A 15,457-nucleotide genomic window follows, 5' to 3' on the forward strand; every position below is an offset into this window, starting at 1 on the left:
ATTGCACAGTCAGAAGAGAAAGAGAGCTGAACAGAAAGAAAGTAAATTATGGAAATACTGAGAATATCAATCTAACCCATAGGAGAGTCATGCAAAATATGTATTTTAGACAAGGAAAGGAGGTAAACGTGCAGAGTCCCTCTCCTAACCTTCTCTGCATATATTGGTGAGTAGCCTATGAGCAGAAAGCTGGTGGATGCCTTCTGATATGCATTACTAAGCTAAAGACCATAGACTAAGAGTGAGGTGACAAAAGACAATTGCACTAGGAAGGTAGATAGATCTCTTGTCTCCTCCATAACTAATCCTATGCAAACTTTGGCATACACTCTGTTTTTGTATTAGATGATCTGATTCCTAGTGATTTCATGAACAAATGTTCACTAACTTGACCTGTCTCTGGCAATAATTTTTAAGCCTTCTAATAACATTCTAGCAACCTCTTTGATCCCAAACATACACTTAAACTATTTACTTCCCTTCTACTTTTCTCAACCTTGCCAAACATATCTTTTTCTGTACAATAATTCATTCATTTCACATGATCAAAGTACAGGAATTTCTGGTTGCTGATTATTGCTTAAAAGAAGACATCAGCCTTTATTTAGTTAAGAACTGTTCAGTTGCTTTTTTGCAGTTTATCATACACTTCATAATTATCTCCAGTTCCATAATTTGAAAATATCTTTTTCCCCTCATTGTTGCTTAATGTCCAGCTCTCAGGGCTGGACATTCCCAGTGGAAAGACCATTGCTCTACTTGTTTCTGACATGACTTATTTGCCCTCATCAACAATAAATTTACTAAGTAGGCAGGATGACATTACTTTTCTTCATATTTTACATGAATCCAGATTTTTCACGTGCCAGTTTTACTTTCATAATGAGCTCTTCTAAGTTGTCTTCACTTTGGGCTGAGGAACATATTTTCTACTGAGTCATGTCATCTACATGTCTCCAATTGCTACTGATTAAAACTACAAGAACCTTGATTATAAATACTACCTTTTGACATAGTCTTATTATAGTTAAGCTAGCGTTTTGTGCACCCAAATTGAGAAATAATGTTTATAAATGTATATGAAACTTACTATTATTACAGTAGTCATAATGAATTCCTTAAATATTTTACCATTCCTGGGTTGTGAAAGTACTTTGAAGATTGTTAAGATGCAAATATGCCTGCAGCTTAGATTCTTTCCAAATCTAAATATACTAATTGGAGACAAGCCTTAAGGATGCATGTCTTTTGTTCCACAAATATAGCTAGAAGGTAGCTAAGCAGTATCAGGACTGACAAGACTAGAAAGGAAATGCCTCATGGATGTAGAGGGTACAGGGAATGGTCTTGGAGGACTGTAGGCTGTTCCAATAGAAGTAGTTTTAGATCTACATGGCATTGGTTTTTTGGTTTGGTCTACCTTATAGGGCTGACAATGATCCTGATACAAGTGGTCCCTCTGTGCTCAAAACTGCTATTTGTTTCAAGTGGAAGGCTTCTATATCTGCCAATGGAGATTTCTCTCCCAGGGAACATATTTTGCCTAATATTTTGGGTCTTGCAGCATCTCTCCCCATTCTTTTTGGCACAACTTGTGTGGACTTTAGTCACTTCCTGAAGTTAGCTACGTGACCAGACTCAATCTTTGCAAGGTTCAGCAAAAGAATAACAACAGAAAACAAACCTATTTCCTTAACCAATCACGCCTGAATCTGCAGACTAAACCTGTTGATCCCACTGTGGAAGGGGGTGCTCAAGTGCAACAGATTGTAAATATTGAGTGTGTATCAGACTTCATGGAAGCGCCAGCCCTAAACATTCAATTCAGGTACAGGTCTTTAACTTTGCAATTAAGTGAATTTCCAGAGAAATATCTGCATTAATCTATTTCCATGAACACAAGAAAAGTGTGTTTTGCGACCTTAAGGACTAACTTATTGATGATGGCATAAGTTCTGTGGGCTGAAGTCCCTCCGATGTATGAAGTATTATCCTGGTTTGGAGGGTGAGCTAAAATTTTAAAAAAGAAATGGAAGAGGAACAAAGAGAGATAAATTAACTTAGCAGCAGCTATTCACAAAACAGCCTTGTGCGGTGCGGAGTGGTAGGCGGCAGTATTGCAACTGAAACTCTCCCCATGGCCCGAGTTCGATCCCAGTGGAAGCTGGATTCTTGGGTAGCCGGCTCAGGTCGACTCAGCCTTCCATCCTTCCGAGGTCGGTAAAATGAGTACCCAGCTTGCTGGGGAAGGCAATGGCAAACCACCCTGCTATAGTCTGCCAAGAAAATGTCGCGAAAGTGGCGTCCCTCCAAAGGGTCAGACATGACTCGGTGCTTGCACAGGGGACCTTTCACCTTCCTTTTTTCATTGACAAAACAGGTGGTGGACCTGCCACAGGAATTATTTGAAGGGATTAATATTGTTATCCTTTATTTCTGCTTCATACATGGGCAATCAAATTGAACTTTTTGATGACTTCTAGTTGAGCTACTGTATTTCATGAGGAAACGGGCTGAATTATTTTGTACAAGAATAGTACTGAGGGCAGGTGCAAAGCTCCTGTGAAGTGTTCTCCACATTCCCCTCCTGAGTGTTATTTTATCACGCTGAGTATTTAGATTAAGTAGGTATCGCTGTCTACATCTGCTGCCTTTCATTTCCCTCTTACTTTATTATCCCCTGTGCCCGTCCACCACAGGAATATGCTCTTAACTTTGAATTCTCCTTCCTCTGTTGGCATATACCCTATAAAACCTTCTGCCATCTTTGCTCTTTGTAAGCAAGTGAAAAGCATCCTTTTCCAGTGTGCCTTCAGCTAAGATGATTGGGATCAGCAAAGTAATTTGCTTACTGTACTGACTTCAAATTTCATACTATATGTCACTCAGAGTTCTTTGGGAATGGAGTAGCCCAGAAATAAACAAATAGCTTTCAAAGTCCTACAGGCTTCTTTGCTTTTAAATAACTTTACTAGTTGGAACAGCGGTTTTTAAACTGGGAGTGATTTGGACGTATTCTGTAATTGCTTGTTGTGAGTTGAAGATCCAGCTTGGGACTGCTGCTGCTGAGATACTTGTTTAGAACAATAGTCTGTGGGACTTTTGGGGGGCTTGGGGGGAGGTAATGACATTATTAGAAAAGGTGTAATTGGGTCATACAGTTTAAGAGCCATGGTTTATGAAAAGAGAAAAGTACATTTGGATGAATTCTGATGCAGTCATTATCTTGTGTGCAACTAGATCGTTTAGATTTTCTTTAAAGGTTTGTCACTGCCATTTCCAGATATGGAGGAACTTTACAAAATATCTCCGTGAAGCTACCTATCACACTGAACAAATTTTTCCAGCCTACAGAAATGGCTGCTCATGACTTCTTCCAGAGATGGAAACAACTGAGCAAGTAAAATGATTTTGATCTTGCACGTCCTTAATTACTGTATACTATATTACTTTTTCCAGGTTGATGCTTGCATTTTAGTGAACACTGGCACCCAAATCAAATGAAAAGGCAACCTCTTGTAGAAGTAAATTCATGATTTTTCTTATAGGAACCAGATTTGAGGTTCCACTTCCTCTTTGTTTCTGTAAAGCAGTGTTTTTCAACCTTGCCAACTTCAAGCTGTGTGGACTTCAACTCCCAGAACTTGAAGTTGCCAAGGTTGAGAAACACTGCTGTAAAGCAATTTAGCCCTGCCTTTGAGTCTGCTATGAATCTTTTTTGACAATTTCTTCTTAGTTCCCATTAATGTGGGAAATTATTTGATATGTTATCTCTAAAAAGAGCTACCATTTTGTCTGGGTAGCCACCTGTGTTGCCTTTTCCCACTCAGAGGTCCAGCAGGCCACTGGTGGCATACCACTCTCCAATTTCCTTCTATCTCATTATTCTCCCTGGAAACTGAGCCATAAAACCATGGTACTCGTTTATAATACAGGGATAGGTCAGACAGAAAGAAGCCTGCTACATTCCAGTGAAACATTCCAGGATACAGACTCTGCCTGGGTTAACAGAGTATATAAAACTGTGGTTTACTTTAATTTGATTGGATATGTCACAATGATTCGCAATAAGTTCACACAACATGCTAAACACAACCAATCAAACTACATTAAGGTTTAGCATCATATGTGAATCCAGTGAATACCTCTTGGATTTATAGGGCTCCAGCCTATGAGAAATGCTGTCTGATGTCACTCATGTGTTGAATCAATGTAAGAAAAGGGGTGAAGAGATTTAAACATGCTAAATTCAGAAATGTCAATATCAGGACTTATATATTTAATCTCTGGTTAGGGAACCGTCATACATTGTCAGAAATAGAATGATCCAGTTTATTGTTCCAAGTTGTTTAGTGTAACATGGACTATTTTTGGTCTCATCTTCACTTTTAAAGGGGCTGAAATTAAATATAGAATTGTTTAATAAATTGCAAGTATTGATATAGCACAAGCTAAACCAATTATTCATTCAGTGTGTGCAGTTAGATTGATTTTAATGCCAGCTGAATTCCTGGAAAGTATTTGACACTTCTTCCATCTCTCTGTCTGTATAGTTAAAGATACCTGTTTTTGGTTCATTGGTTAACCTGTTGCTGTCTGAAATTCTGCAAGGGGAAACTAACTTCATTGTTTAGGGGAAGAGTGCCATAAACATGCATGTAACACATTGCTACTTCTATGTAAAATGTCTACATTCTCTCATAAATGTTGTCTTGTAGAAATATAATAAATATGATCTGCTAATGTCAACTCTTGATATTCTACACAGCCCTCAACAAGAAGTACAGAATATCTTTAAAGCAAACCATCCAATGGATACTGAAATTACAAAGGCAAAGGTTGGAATCATGATTTATGTTTCCTCTTACCTGGATGTTTATATCCTGCCTTCCAGCACAATTGCTTCTATGACATCAGAAACTTTACAATAATAAAAATAAAGCAGTTGCAATTAATTAAAAAAAACCTGAAAATAATATTAAAGTTAAAGTAAGGCCAGAACTTTTCAGTCATATGTAGGGATGGGCCTGGAGAAGGGATGTGCAACACTTTGGATGCAAAGCTGAAAAGGTGCTTCAGAATGAGGGTGGGTGCCCACGTTGTACGTTAGTACCTCCTTAAAAAAAGTCATGTCTTTTCATGGGCTTTGGAAAGGATCCTCTAGAAGAAATTTCTCCAGAGAGTTCTTTAATAATGGGGATTGGACACACTCTTAATTGAAACACAAATTATTTATTACACTGCTAGTCCCCATTCCTGTGGTCAAGTTGCCACAGAATGCAAACCTGGAGGAAACATCTCTTGATACTTAAACATACCTGGCACACAGTTAGGGATCAACAAAGTGGAGAGGTGTCCCTCTGCTGGTGGCCACCAGCCAACACAAAGGGAGAGGGGACCGCAACTTTACCAATCTGTCCCCAGTTGAAGAGTGCCAGGTACTTACTGCAGAAGTGCTGCATCACCTCAGTGTTCCTGCCATCCTGCTGCTACCAAACTGGAGGAGAAATTCCTCCACCGAATTCTTTAACAATAGAGATCAGACACAATCTTTCATTGAAGCACAATTCTTTATTATGGTACCAGAGGCGGCAAGGGCTGACCTAAACAGGAGCAGAGCTACAACTCCATTATATAGATTTATGCTAATTACTACATGTGTATGTTCAGTACAGCAGGACAATTGATTGGCTATAGCAGTATAATGTGTGTCGAAAGGATAATGGTCATGAGGTAATGGGACACTGACAGCAGCCTCCTCCAGTAAGACAAAGGCTGTGTTCTTTGAATAAATTTGTGTTACTGGTTCTAGGTGTTATCTCTCAGGGCACTGCTTCCCAGGGCTGTTCTTGTCTCTTAGTGCCCAAATCATCATTCTTTAGGTCTGAAGAGCTGATCTTGGTAGTTTATTTTAGCATTGGTTTGGGTAATTGATTTTGCCATAATAACCCCACGTTTCTTCAGCCCAAACTGCTGCATCTCCCTACCGTGGAAGCTATATGAGTCGATCAGATGTGTGTTTAGCATTCTGGTCAATCTACCATATACTTATTCTAAGTCCTCCTCCTCCTTCCTTTCTCTATCTGCTTTTTGTCCAGTGGCCTCCAGTTCAATTTTACATATCCTCTTCTACAGATCATTGGCTTTGGCACAGCTCTTCTAGAAGAAGTGGATCCGAACCCTGCTAACTTTGTAGGTGCTGGTATAATATACACAAAATCAATACAGATTGGATGTTTGATGCGTCTTGAACCCAACCTTCAGGCAGAGGTAATCCATGTTTATTTGCTTGCCAAACTCAGAGTGTATCCAGTATAAAAGACACTTAATTTTTCCCATGTGTATTTTCACAGAAATCCCTGATAAAGTAGAGTGGAATTTCTAGTTGTGTTTTTTTTATTGTGTTAGTGGTATAAATATTCCTCCTTTTATTGACCTAAGTGCTTCATTGAAGATTGTGCTATCACAATATATGTGCTAGCTGAGCGTGCCAAGTGAGGCAGTGCATACTTTTCGTAGCTCTCCCAATACGAGCTTTGTCTTGTATTCTTTGTGCAGCCTCTTCGTAGAATTGAGCGTCTGCAAAATTACAATCAGAGCATTGTATGGTGGTAATCAGGAAGTTCACTTGCATTGGGGTGGGGAGGAGCACCGTTCTACTCAGGTTTGGTTTGGTTTTTTGTTCTGAAAATTCTGCAGGTGAAACTCGTACCACTTGAACTTTTATTTTCTTATTGCAGAGTGTTTGTTTTTCTTTTTCGTTTTATGACAGCTTAATTGAAGTTGCTTTCCATCCCGTATCTCTTGCTTGTGTGTGCCAGGGGGTAAACTTTATTTTCCATCCCCAAATGGTATGCAATTACAAATATTGTGGTACATGATTGTACAACAACATGTAGCACTACCACTTGTGATATGTAAATTTTAGGTGGCGTAAGTAATTAAGATGGTGTAAGAAGTATTGTATAACAGCCAGATTTGGGGGTGGGTCAGGGAAAGGGAGATTACTGATTGAGGAAGAGGGATGGGCTATGGGATTCTCTTCCAAAGCAGGGATATGAACTTCTTTAAGCCAGTGAGCGTATTTGGAATTTTGGAAGCAAGTTATGGATACTTTCACAGAAGGACAAAGGGTGAGGTTCCTTTTCACTCTAAGTGCTCTGTACTACCCATTTTATTTTTTATGGGCACACAACTATCAGTTGCTTCTATTTTCTAAGAATGCCTAGAAGATCTTAGATAAGATCTAAGGTAAGGGAAGAGAAAGCTTGTCAGCGATGCTTGCTTAATTAATTAATCAATCAATCAATTTTTAAAATTAAATTATTTATTACATTTAATTAATTAAAACAATCACTTAAAATAATTAAATAAATAATGCGGCTCGATCCTTTTTCTTTTATCCATGAAAACTAAACTACGTGGGCATCCCACTGACTCCTACTCTAAGACGCTGAACTCTTTCGTAGAAAAAATAGCCTCTTTTAAGCTAATTGAAATTTTCTTCAGAGGTTGAGAGTAGATCGGTTCCCCTCCACTGGATTTCTTTTTCTTTTCTTTTTTTATCTTAAACATCAATCCATTTAATGATTCTAAGATATCTAAGGTTGTTACAGAAAACATTATAAGCAGGGTAGGAATCTGGAAATAAATATTTTGATATTACACTGGTACTGTTCTTTCATATGTACACCTTAAATCAGTGTTTCTCAACCTTGGCAACTTTAAGGAGTGTGGACTTCAACTCTCAGAATTCCCCAGCCAGCAATGCTGGCTGGGGAATTCTGGGAGTTGAAGTCCACACTCCTTAATGTCGCCAAGGTTGAGAAACACTGCCTTAAAAGCTGCTGCTACCCCCACTGAAACTGAGCAGTTTTTACAGCAGTTCTTCAAAAGAGTTATTTTTTGTTCTTTTTCAGATGTATCGATTAACACTGCGAACAAGTAAAGAAACAGTCTCACGGAGATTATGCGAATTGTTGTCAGAACAGTTCTGAATCTTAACACAAGACCAGCTTTGATTCTTCATTTTTGCCCGTATTCTTGTCCTGCTCCAGAAATGTCTTGTGCACCAGTGTCTGCATAAATAACTGCCATCTCATTCACATTCCTGCCTTAAAGGACTTGTCCCTCTTGTGTGAATAAAAGATATGTATAATGTAAAGTTACCTAAATGTGGAAAAAAAATGGCTGTTAGATTTCTGGGGCTAGGAGGCAAGGAGGCATTGTGTGTGTCAACTCATCTCTTTCAGGCATTTTGTCAGAAGCTGGTTTTATGATGACTTACTTTGAATGCGATTAACAATGATCTAAATGAAAGTTTTTTTCTGGAAATCCCAGTATAAATTGCTAGTAACGTTGTGGTCTCTTTTCCTATCACTGTATTGCCCCAGCAGTGCTCAGTAAGGTTCTGCTTGATGAGACAGCAGTAATCTTTGTCAGGCTTAGATGGATCAACTTTTGAGAATGTCCAAAATTCATCAACTGGGTGTGTAGGGAAGCCGGTGCTGTTGTAATGAATCTCACTGGTGTTCCTTTTTCTGTTGGCTTCGGCCCTGAGTACAGTATGTAGAGGCATAAGGGTATTATTTCACTCTAACCTCAAGCAGTTTGTTTCAAACAGCTTTAATTCACCCTTCCATTTCCTCCAAATTATGAATTACCAAACAGTAAATATCAAATGCTGAAATATAGTTTGAGAATTCTTAGGTTCACCATTTCTACAGCACTCTAGTTAATTCATTGTTCACTTGGACTGTAAATTAAAAAAAAAAAAATCACATGGAGCTACACTAAAATTTTCCTATAGAATCTATGTTTCTATATCCCCAGCTGTTGTTGCTGATAGGCAATTTCAGTTTAATATTTTCATTAGCATATGGATGGATCATATAAATACAGAGGTCTAGTATATTCAGGTCCTAAATAAATCATTAGCTTTTGAAAGTATGATGTCCTGATAATTGCTCTTTTGACACCAAAACACTTTCAGAAGTTGGGTGCACTATTTTCAAAAAGTCTAGCAATGATATGATCTACTTGGCATGAGAAAAGTGTTTGTAATATATTATAGAAGTTCAGCCTGACATCCTTTTTAACAAGTAGAAAAAAGCAGGTTTCAATCCTACTTCTCTGAAGGGATTCTTAAATGGTTATTGCAGTCATTCAGTAAAGCAAGAAAAAAAAAAAGCAATAGTGTCTCTGCACATAAATACCCTTGGGTGTTTGATCAGGTTTAAAAAAAAAACCTTATTACAGAACTTTCATCCAGATTCCTCTGATTTGGGTGCTGAATTACTGTTTTTTGCAAATTTCTCCAGCCAAATTTGGTGGGCTCCACTGAACTAGCACATCTTAATAAATGAAATGGCATGTAATTTGCTGATGTAATAAAACTAGGATAACTTTCAGTATTCCCCTATCACTGGAGAAATTCTAAGAGGTATCATTATAACAGACAGATTAATGTGTCATCATTTTTCACATGGAACTGGAAACAACCAAAAGGAGATAATTGGAACTTGTCATGTAACTTATTAAGAAGATCTGCTATTTAATTTTTAAAAGTGCAGATTTGAAGGCATTGGGGTTGCACTTATTTGATGCTGTGTCAAAGCACTGGTGGTGTTCACTGTACAACTGTACTGAGGAAATGTGATTTATCCATAAAAAGATGAAGATTCCAAATAGATGGCCGATCAGCTGTTCATATGAATTGTGTTTCCCTGATAGGGAACAGAAAATTGAAGTACAGGTATATACAGTTTATCTTTATTGGGATAAATTACTTGATTAGCAAAGTTATATATCAAGCAGAAATAGTACTTTTTATGGCTAAAACAGTATTAGTAATCCAAGTGCAGTATTTGTTATCAACATGTGAAAGATTCCTCAACTGGAAGATGAAATGCTGTAAACTTAGGCCTACACTCCAGTATCTATGTTTAACCATTTCACTATAAAAAAATTAATTGCAAGCTTATGTGGTCAACTTCCATTATAAGTGTATAAAATTGAAAATACATACATCTAATCATGTTATCTTTAGCAGAAAAAATAAATGGCTAGAAGAGTAAAACTCATGTTTCTGCATTCTCACTTTTAAGAATTTTCAATGCATCTTAGAAAAAAACTTATTATTATTATTATTATTATTGCATTTGTACCACTTCTCTGGGACCTTAAGCAGCATACTAGGATATTTTAATGCGTCTGTTCAAGACCAGTAATACTAAATGTATAATATGATTTAAAATTTGAAAGCTTACTTAAATATTAAGCCAACTTCCTAATTTGTTTATTTTCTGCATATTTTTTATCATTTAAACATTAAAATATTACTTAAGGGACACTTAAAAATATATAGATACAATATGTTATTTCTTGCAGAGAGATTATGATACAAATTTTCAGTGGAAAACCAGTGAAATCCAATCTGTATGATAGTTCCCATACCATATTACATTGTGTAATAACTTTACATAGAGCAACAGACTTAATAGACAGAGTATAATTAGAAATTCCATGCAATTTAAGTAGAAAACCAATTGCTGTTGAGAAGTGAGCACAGAATACACAGGACTTTGGTAACCAAATTTATCTTAAAGGAAGATGCCCCAAATTTAAAATGGTATCCTCCCCATTTCTACCACCTCAAAGAAAAATTAGACGTTTAGTTCCTCCTCTACCTCTGCTTATCTAAGACACCCTTTCCATTTTAAAACTAAATTAATTGGAGAAAACCTAGTCTCTCTGTCAGGTAAATACAGTGTTTGCATTTAACAAGATGATAGGGAACAAGTTCCCCATAGTTGACTTGTTCACAACAGCAGACAACAGACAAGTTGTTGCTCCCAATTTCAAGTCAACTGAGCAGAGACAACTGATTTGCTGGTACCACTGGGACCGGAAAGACCTCTCTCTACTTTCCATGTGATCCAAAATGGCATGTAAGGTGAAGATGTGGAAGGCACAATGATTTTAATTGTTCTGTTTAGGTCCAGGAGACTGTGGTTCACCACCCAAGAGTGAATGAGTAAGGAGCCCTCATGGCATCTCCTGAAGTGCCCAGGCATCCCATCTCAAGGCCTGATCTGGCCTAGAGCAGCCACAACTTGGCACCTGGAAATTAAACAGGAACATCTGCATTCCAGCCTTCCAGGCCTTGTAGTAAAAATTCATGATTCATCTAGGCACCTAGCTGCCACCAAGATCTATTAACTCCTTGGAGTGTCAACAGTGATACAAAAGACAGTTTCATGACATCAGAAGCAAGGTTCCAGATCTATTGGAATTCCTACTATCAGGACTGGAGAGCCGGCTATCAGGTAATATAGGATGCTGCCCTGGACTTGGTGTTTGTAGATAGGTGAGAGATATCTCTGACTATCCACATATATACCTCTTCCTTGGACATGCAAATGTCCTCTCACCCTGCAGCCATTCACTGTTTCTGTTCATGGGACTTTCCTTCATCGGTCTATAGGGCTGTAATGATTGCTCCCTTCAAATCTATCAGATCTCCACTGACACCCTGGCATGAAAAATGGCTTTTTGGTAGCTCTAATGTTTCACAGGGAGGCTCAGGGATCTAGTGTGTCTCTCTGTGACAGGGGACATTTGTGTATTCCATCATGACAAGGTGGTGATAAGACCAGATCCCTGCTTCATGTACAGGATCAGTTCCAATTTCCACTGAGCCAAGAGATTGTACTTTCATTTTCTGCCCAGACATTTTTCACCTAAAGCAGGGTTTCTCAATCTTGGCAGCTTTAAGATGTGTGGACTTCAACTCCAAGAATTCCCCAGCCAGCATGCAAGGTGCCAGGAAAACACTTCAGAACTATACTAGAGGGCTGGAGAGCCAAAAACGTACTTATCTCCTATGAAACAAGAAGCTTGGGAGATAGGTTACATGACCCACTATCAGGAGGTAAGGGAGGAAATCCATTAGTCTTGTGTGCTCAGCCAGCAAGAAACAGTTCCTCTTGTGCATCAGAGTTCATGTGGTCGGGGAACTGGCTACATCTAGATTGTTAGCAGCAGGTCTCACTAATAAACATTTTTTTGGCAGCTACTTAGGCAGAACCTTATGCATTCATTAAACTTTATAATATTTTATTTGTTTTATTTTACTTTGTTTTATTTTACTTTACTTTACTTTTGTGGAAGCAGGCTTTAGGTTTGTAGTGCTTCAGAGTATTTTAACCACTACTGGCTCTGCTTAGGAATACTGTATTGCTAGTGTATCCCTTTTCTGTTGTTCCCACCTTAAGTGATTGAGAATAGTAGTGGGATATACCACAAAGAACCATTCTGGTCACTGAAAAATGGACCTGACAGTCCACCCTACAGCTTGGGGTCAGATTCAAAGACAGTTTAAGTGACTGAGGATAAAATAGCTACTTTATTGTGTTTGTTGATTGTTACACACACTTATTTCATTTTCCTGTGTGTCTGTGCTGGAGGCAACCCTTTTTGTGATTTTGGTGAATTAAGCACTGAAGAAGTTGAGCTACCCTCAGCTGAAGTTGAGGAGTTTCTTCCATGGGGTAGGAGGAAGTCTTAAGGCCCATCTTCAGCAAAGAAGAGGTAGAGTTAAACTTTCACCATTGGGTCCACCACACAGTGACCAGAAAGTTACTTTATGGCAAGCCTAACTGCTGTTTATTTTGTACTGTTCTGCTTTTTCTTTCTCCCTTCTCAAACTGTGGGACAGTTACCTGTGTTTCTATAGGCTGTTTATATTTGAGCCTTGTTTATCTTCAGCTCAATTAGGTGTTTCACGTATCTCTAGCCCTTCTAGATTCTTAGTATCTTCCACTCCTAAAACTCTTCCATAATGCTTGCACTTTCTGTCATCGTTTATTACCCATTTTATTTCTCTAGAGCAGCCTTTCTCAACCTTTTGACCCTGGAAGAATCCTTGAAATATTTTTCAGGACTCTGGGAACCCCTGCACATTCAGGCTCAAATATAGGCCAGACATTACAAAACTATTATATTCATTTCATGGGAAGGCCTGTATATATGCATTAACAGTGTTCTTAAACTGAAAATAAAGAATGAAACTTACCTCTTTAATTTGAAGTTGCCAGAATTTGAAACAAATTTTTAAATAAATTGTTATCTCCCAGGGGACTCCTAGTGACCTCTCGCGGAACCCTAGGATTCCATGGAACCCTGGCTGAGAAATCCTGCTCTGGAGTTAGTAAAATACCTTCAACCTGAATGCAGTTCATGTACTTTTCCCCTATTTTTATTAAGATGGGAAGACAGGTTGGTTATGTAGATGGAGGCTACATGTGAAACAGATTATATGTATTTTACCAATTAACAATTGCAATGTGTTAAAAACCCATTGTGTTTCTTGAGACCTTCTGAAGTTGCCTGAAACTCTTTCCCCCTGCTTCATCCCAATTCCAATCCTACGTGAGTTTAGCCACTTTACGGATTTGATGAAGTGAGCTGCAGCTCATGAAAGCTTATGCCTTTTAATAAAATTTGTTAGCTGGAAAAGATGCTACCAGGCTGTTTCTGATTTTTTGCCACCGAAGACTAACGTGGCTCTCCTTTCACAATGCCTCTACCACAAGGACTTGGACATTCTTTCTAGGCTGAGGGGTTACACTGCAGCGTTTTGTGGCTAGCTCTTTTTGGATAGCCTCAGCAGTAGCCACGATGCCCACCTGCAATAACCTGCACCCAAATGTCTTGGTCTCACCCAACATTTTGCTTCACATTTCACCTTATTTTTTTTTAAATCTGCTAATTATAAAATCATTATGGCAGGCAGGCATACTACCAAGCCAAGCAGTCTCTGATATTACTTCCAATAACATCTTCAGCCCTACATAAGTCCCAGAAACATTCTTGGTAAATAAACATAGTGTGGTAGCACCCCAGTATTTTCTTTGGAAGTATGTTTTTCTGCTCAGAAAAAAAAATATGGTAAATGGCAATGGAAGAGAGCATTTTGTGAGTGATGGGGAGAAACATGGTAAAAATCAATCAACAGGTCTGTCTGTCTGGTCTGTCTGTCTATCATACCATCCCCAATTCTTCTGATGACTTATAACTACATCAAATAAAAAGAATCCTTTAAAATACAAACACGAAAAGAATGGTATTAAAAGACTGGGACAATACAAATAAATAAGTTTTGAGGCCTTTCCTAAAACTGTTATTGGGAATATTTTGAGATTGGAATAATATGGAAAAAAATGATTTTGTAACTGGTCATAGGTCTTCATTTATTTGCACTCTGCTTGTGTTAAGTAGGACAAACATCAAGTTCTGTATTCTGACATGCCTAGTCTCTAGAGAGGTAAGGGGGGGGGCTAATCCATATGGGTCTTTGTGTTACTTGAATTCATATAGGAGGTTGTGCACACTTCTTTTGTGGGGTTTGGTATTAGAAAAAGGGTAGCAGATATTGGAGTTGTATGAAAGAAAATTTAAGTTGATATGTTTCAAGTGCTCTCAAGCTATGCTGTTTAGGGCTGTTTGAGGATTATAATAGAATATAGATGGTGACAACATGATAACACTACCAAAAAGTAAAGTCTCCATATCTGCATGGATTGGAATGGTTTGTTCAAAACATCACTTGCCCTTCAGCAGTGTTTGAGCATGCTGGCTGGGGAATTCTGGGAGTTGAAGTCCACACATCTTAAAGTTGCTGAGGTTGAGAAACACTGCCCTAGAAGTAGCCCTGGTTTTGTGTAACATGCTTCTTTCATTTTAAAGACAATAGCAGGTGTACTTTCAAACATCCAGGACATCCTGCCTACCTACTAATCTTCTCACAGCAGTAAATTCATCCATTTACTCTTTATTCAACTCAGGTTTAGTCTTTCATTTTTGTTGTTATTTTTATTTCCAGATATGTTCACATGTCAAAATTGGACAATCTGTGGCCCTTACCGTGATATCATTTGGTCTTAGTCTAATTTAAAAAGCCCTCAGCAAATAATAATTTATACCTCTGGTAGTAACTATCTTTTAAGTCTGAAGGAAGACATTTTAAAAACCTGCTAAAGGCCCTATGCTTCTGTCAATATGCTTGCATTGTTGTTGTTCAGTCGTTGTGTCCGACGCTTTGTGACGCCATGGACCGTAGCACGCCAGGCCTTTCTGTTCTCCACTGTCTCCTGGAGTTTATTCAAATTCATGTTCATTGCATCGGTGATGCTATCTAACCATCTCATCCTCTGCCGTCCCCTTCTCCTTTTGCCTTCAGTCTTTCCTAGCATCAGGGTCTTTTCCAGTGAGTCTTCTCTTCTCATTAGGTGGCCAAAGTATTTGAGCTTGCATAGAAATGCATTGAAATCCATCTGCATTGAAATCCATATGCATAGAAATCCATATGCATATGCATATGAATATGCATATAGAAATCCATATGCATATGCATATGCCTAGAAATCTATATGCATAGAAATCCTCTCTTAGGCCA

The 15,457-nt window shown here is 38.3% G+C and overlaps 1 protein-coding gene across 3 annotated transcripts in view; it reads left to right on the plus strand.

Annotated features, from left to right (window-relative positions):
- Positions 1 to 10,300, plus strand: part of AP2A2 (adaptor related protein complex 2 subunit alpha 2) — a 57,480-nt gene extending 47,180 nt beyond the window's left edge. For all 3 annotated transcript variants that reach the window (XM_063289307.1, XM_063289308.1, XM_063289309.1), the window contains exons 18-22: positions 1,705 to 1,828; positions 3,284 to 3,400; positions 4,769 to 4,838; positions 6,136 to 6,270; positions 7,920 to 10,300. In XM_063289307.1, the coding sequence (XP_063145377.1) occupies positions 1,705 to 1,828; positions 3,284 to 3,400; positions 4,769 to 4,838; positions 6,136 to 6,270; positions 7,920 to 7,997 (524 nt within the window). In that variant the 3' untranslated portion in view covers positions 7,998 to 10,300. The remainder of the gene's footprint in view (positions 1 to 1,704; positions 1,829 to 3,283; positions 3,401 to 4,768; positions 4,839 to 6,135; positions 6,271 to 7,919) is intronic.
- The last annotated feature ends 5,157 nt before the right edge of the window (positions 10,301 to 15,457 follow it).

The sequence above is a fragment of the Candoia aspera genome, chromosome 1 (assembly GCF_035149785.1).
Source record: "Candoia aspera isolate rCanAsp1 chromosome 1, rCanAsp1.hap2, whole genome shotgun sequence".
NCBI classification, from domain to species: Eukaryota; Metazoa; Chordata; class Lepidosauria; order Squamata; family Boidae; genus Candoia; species Candoia aspera.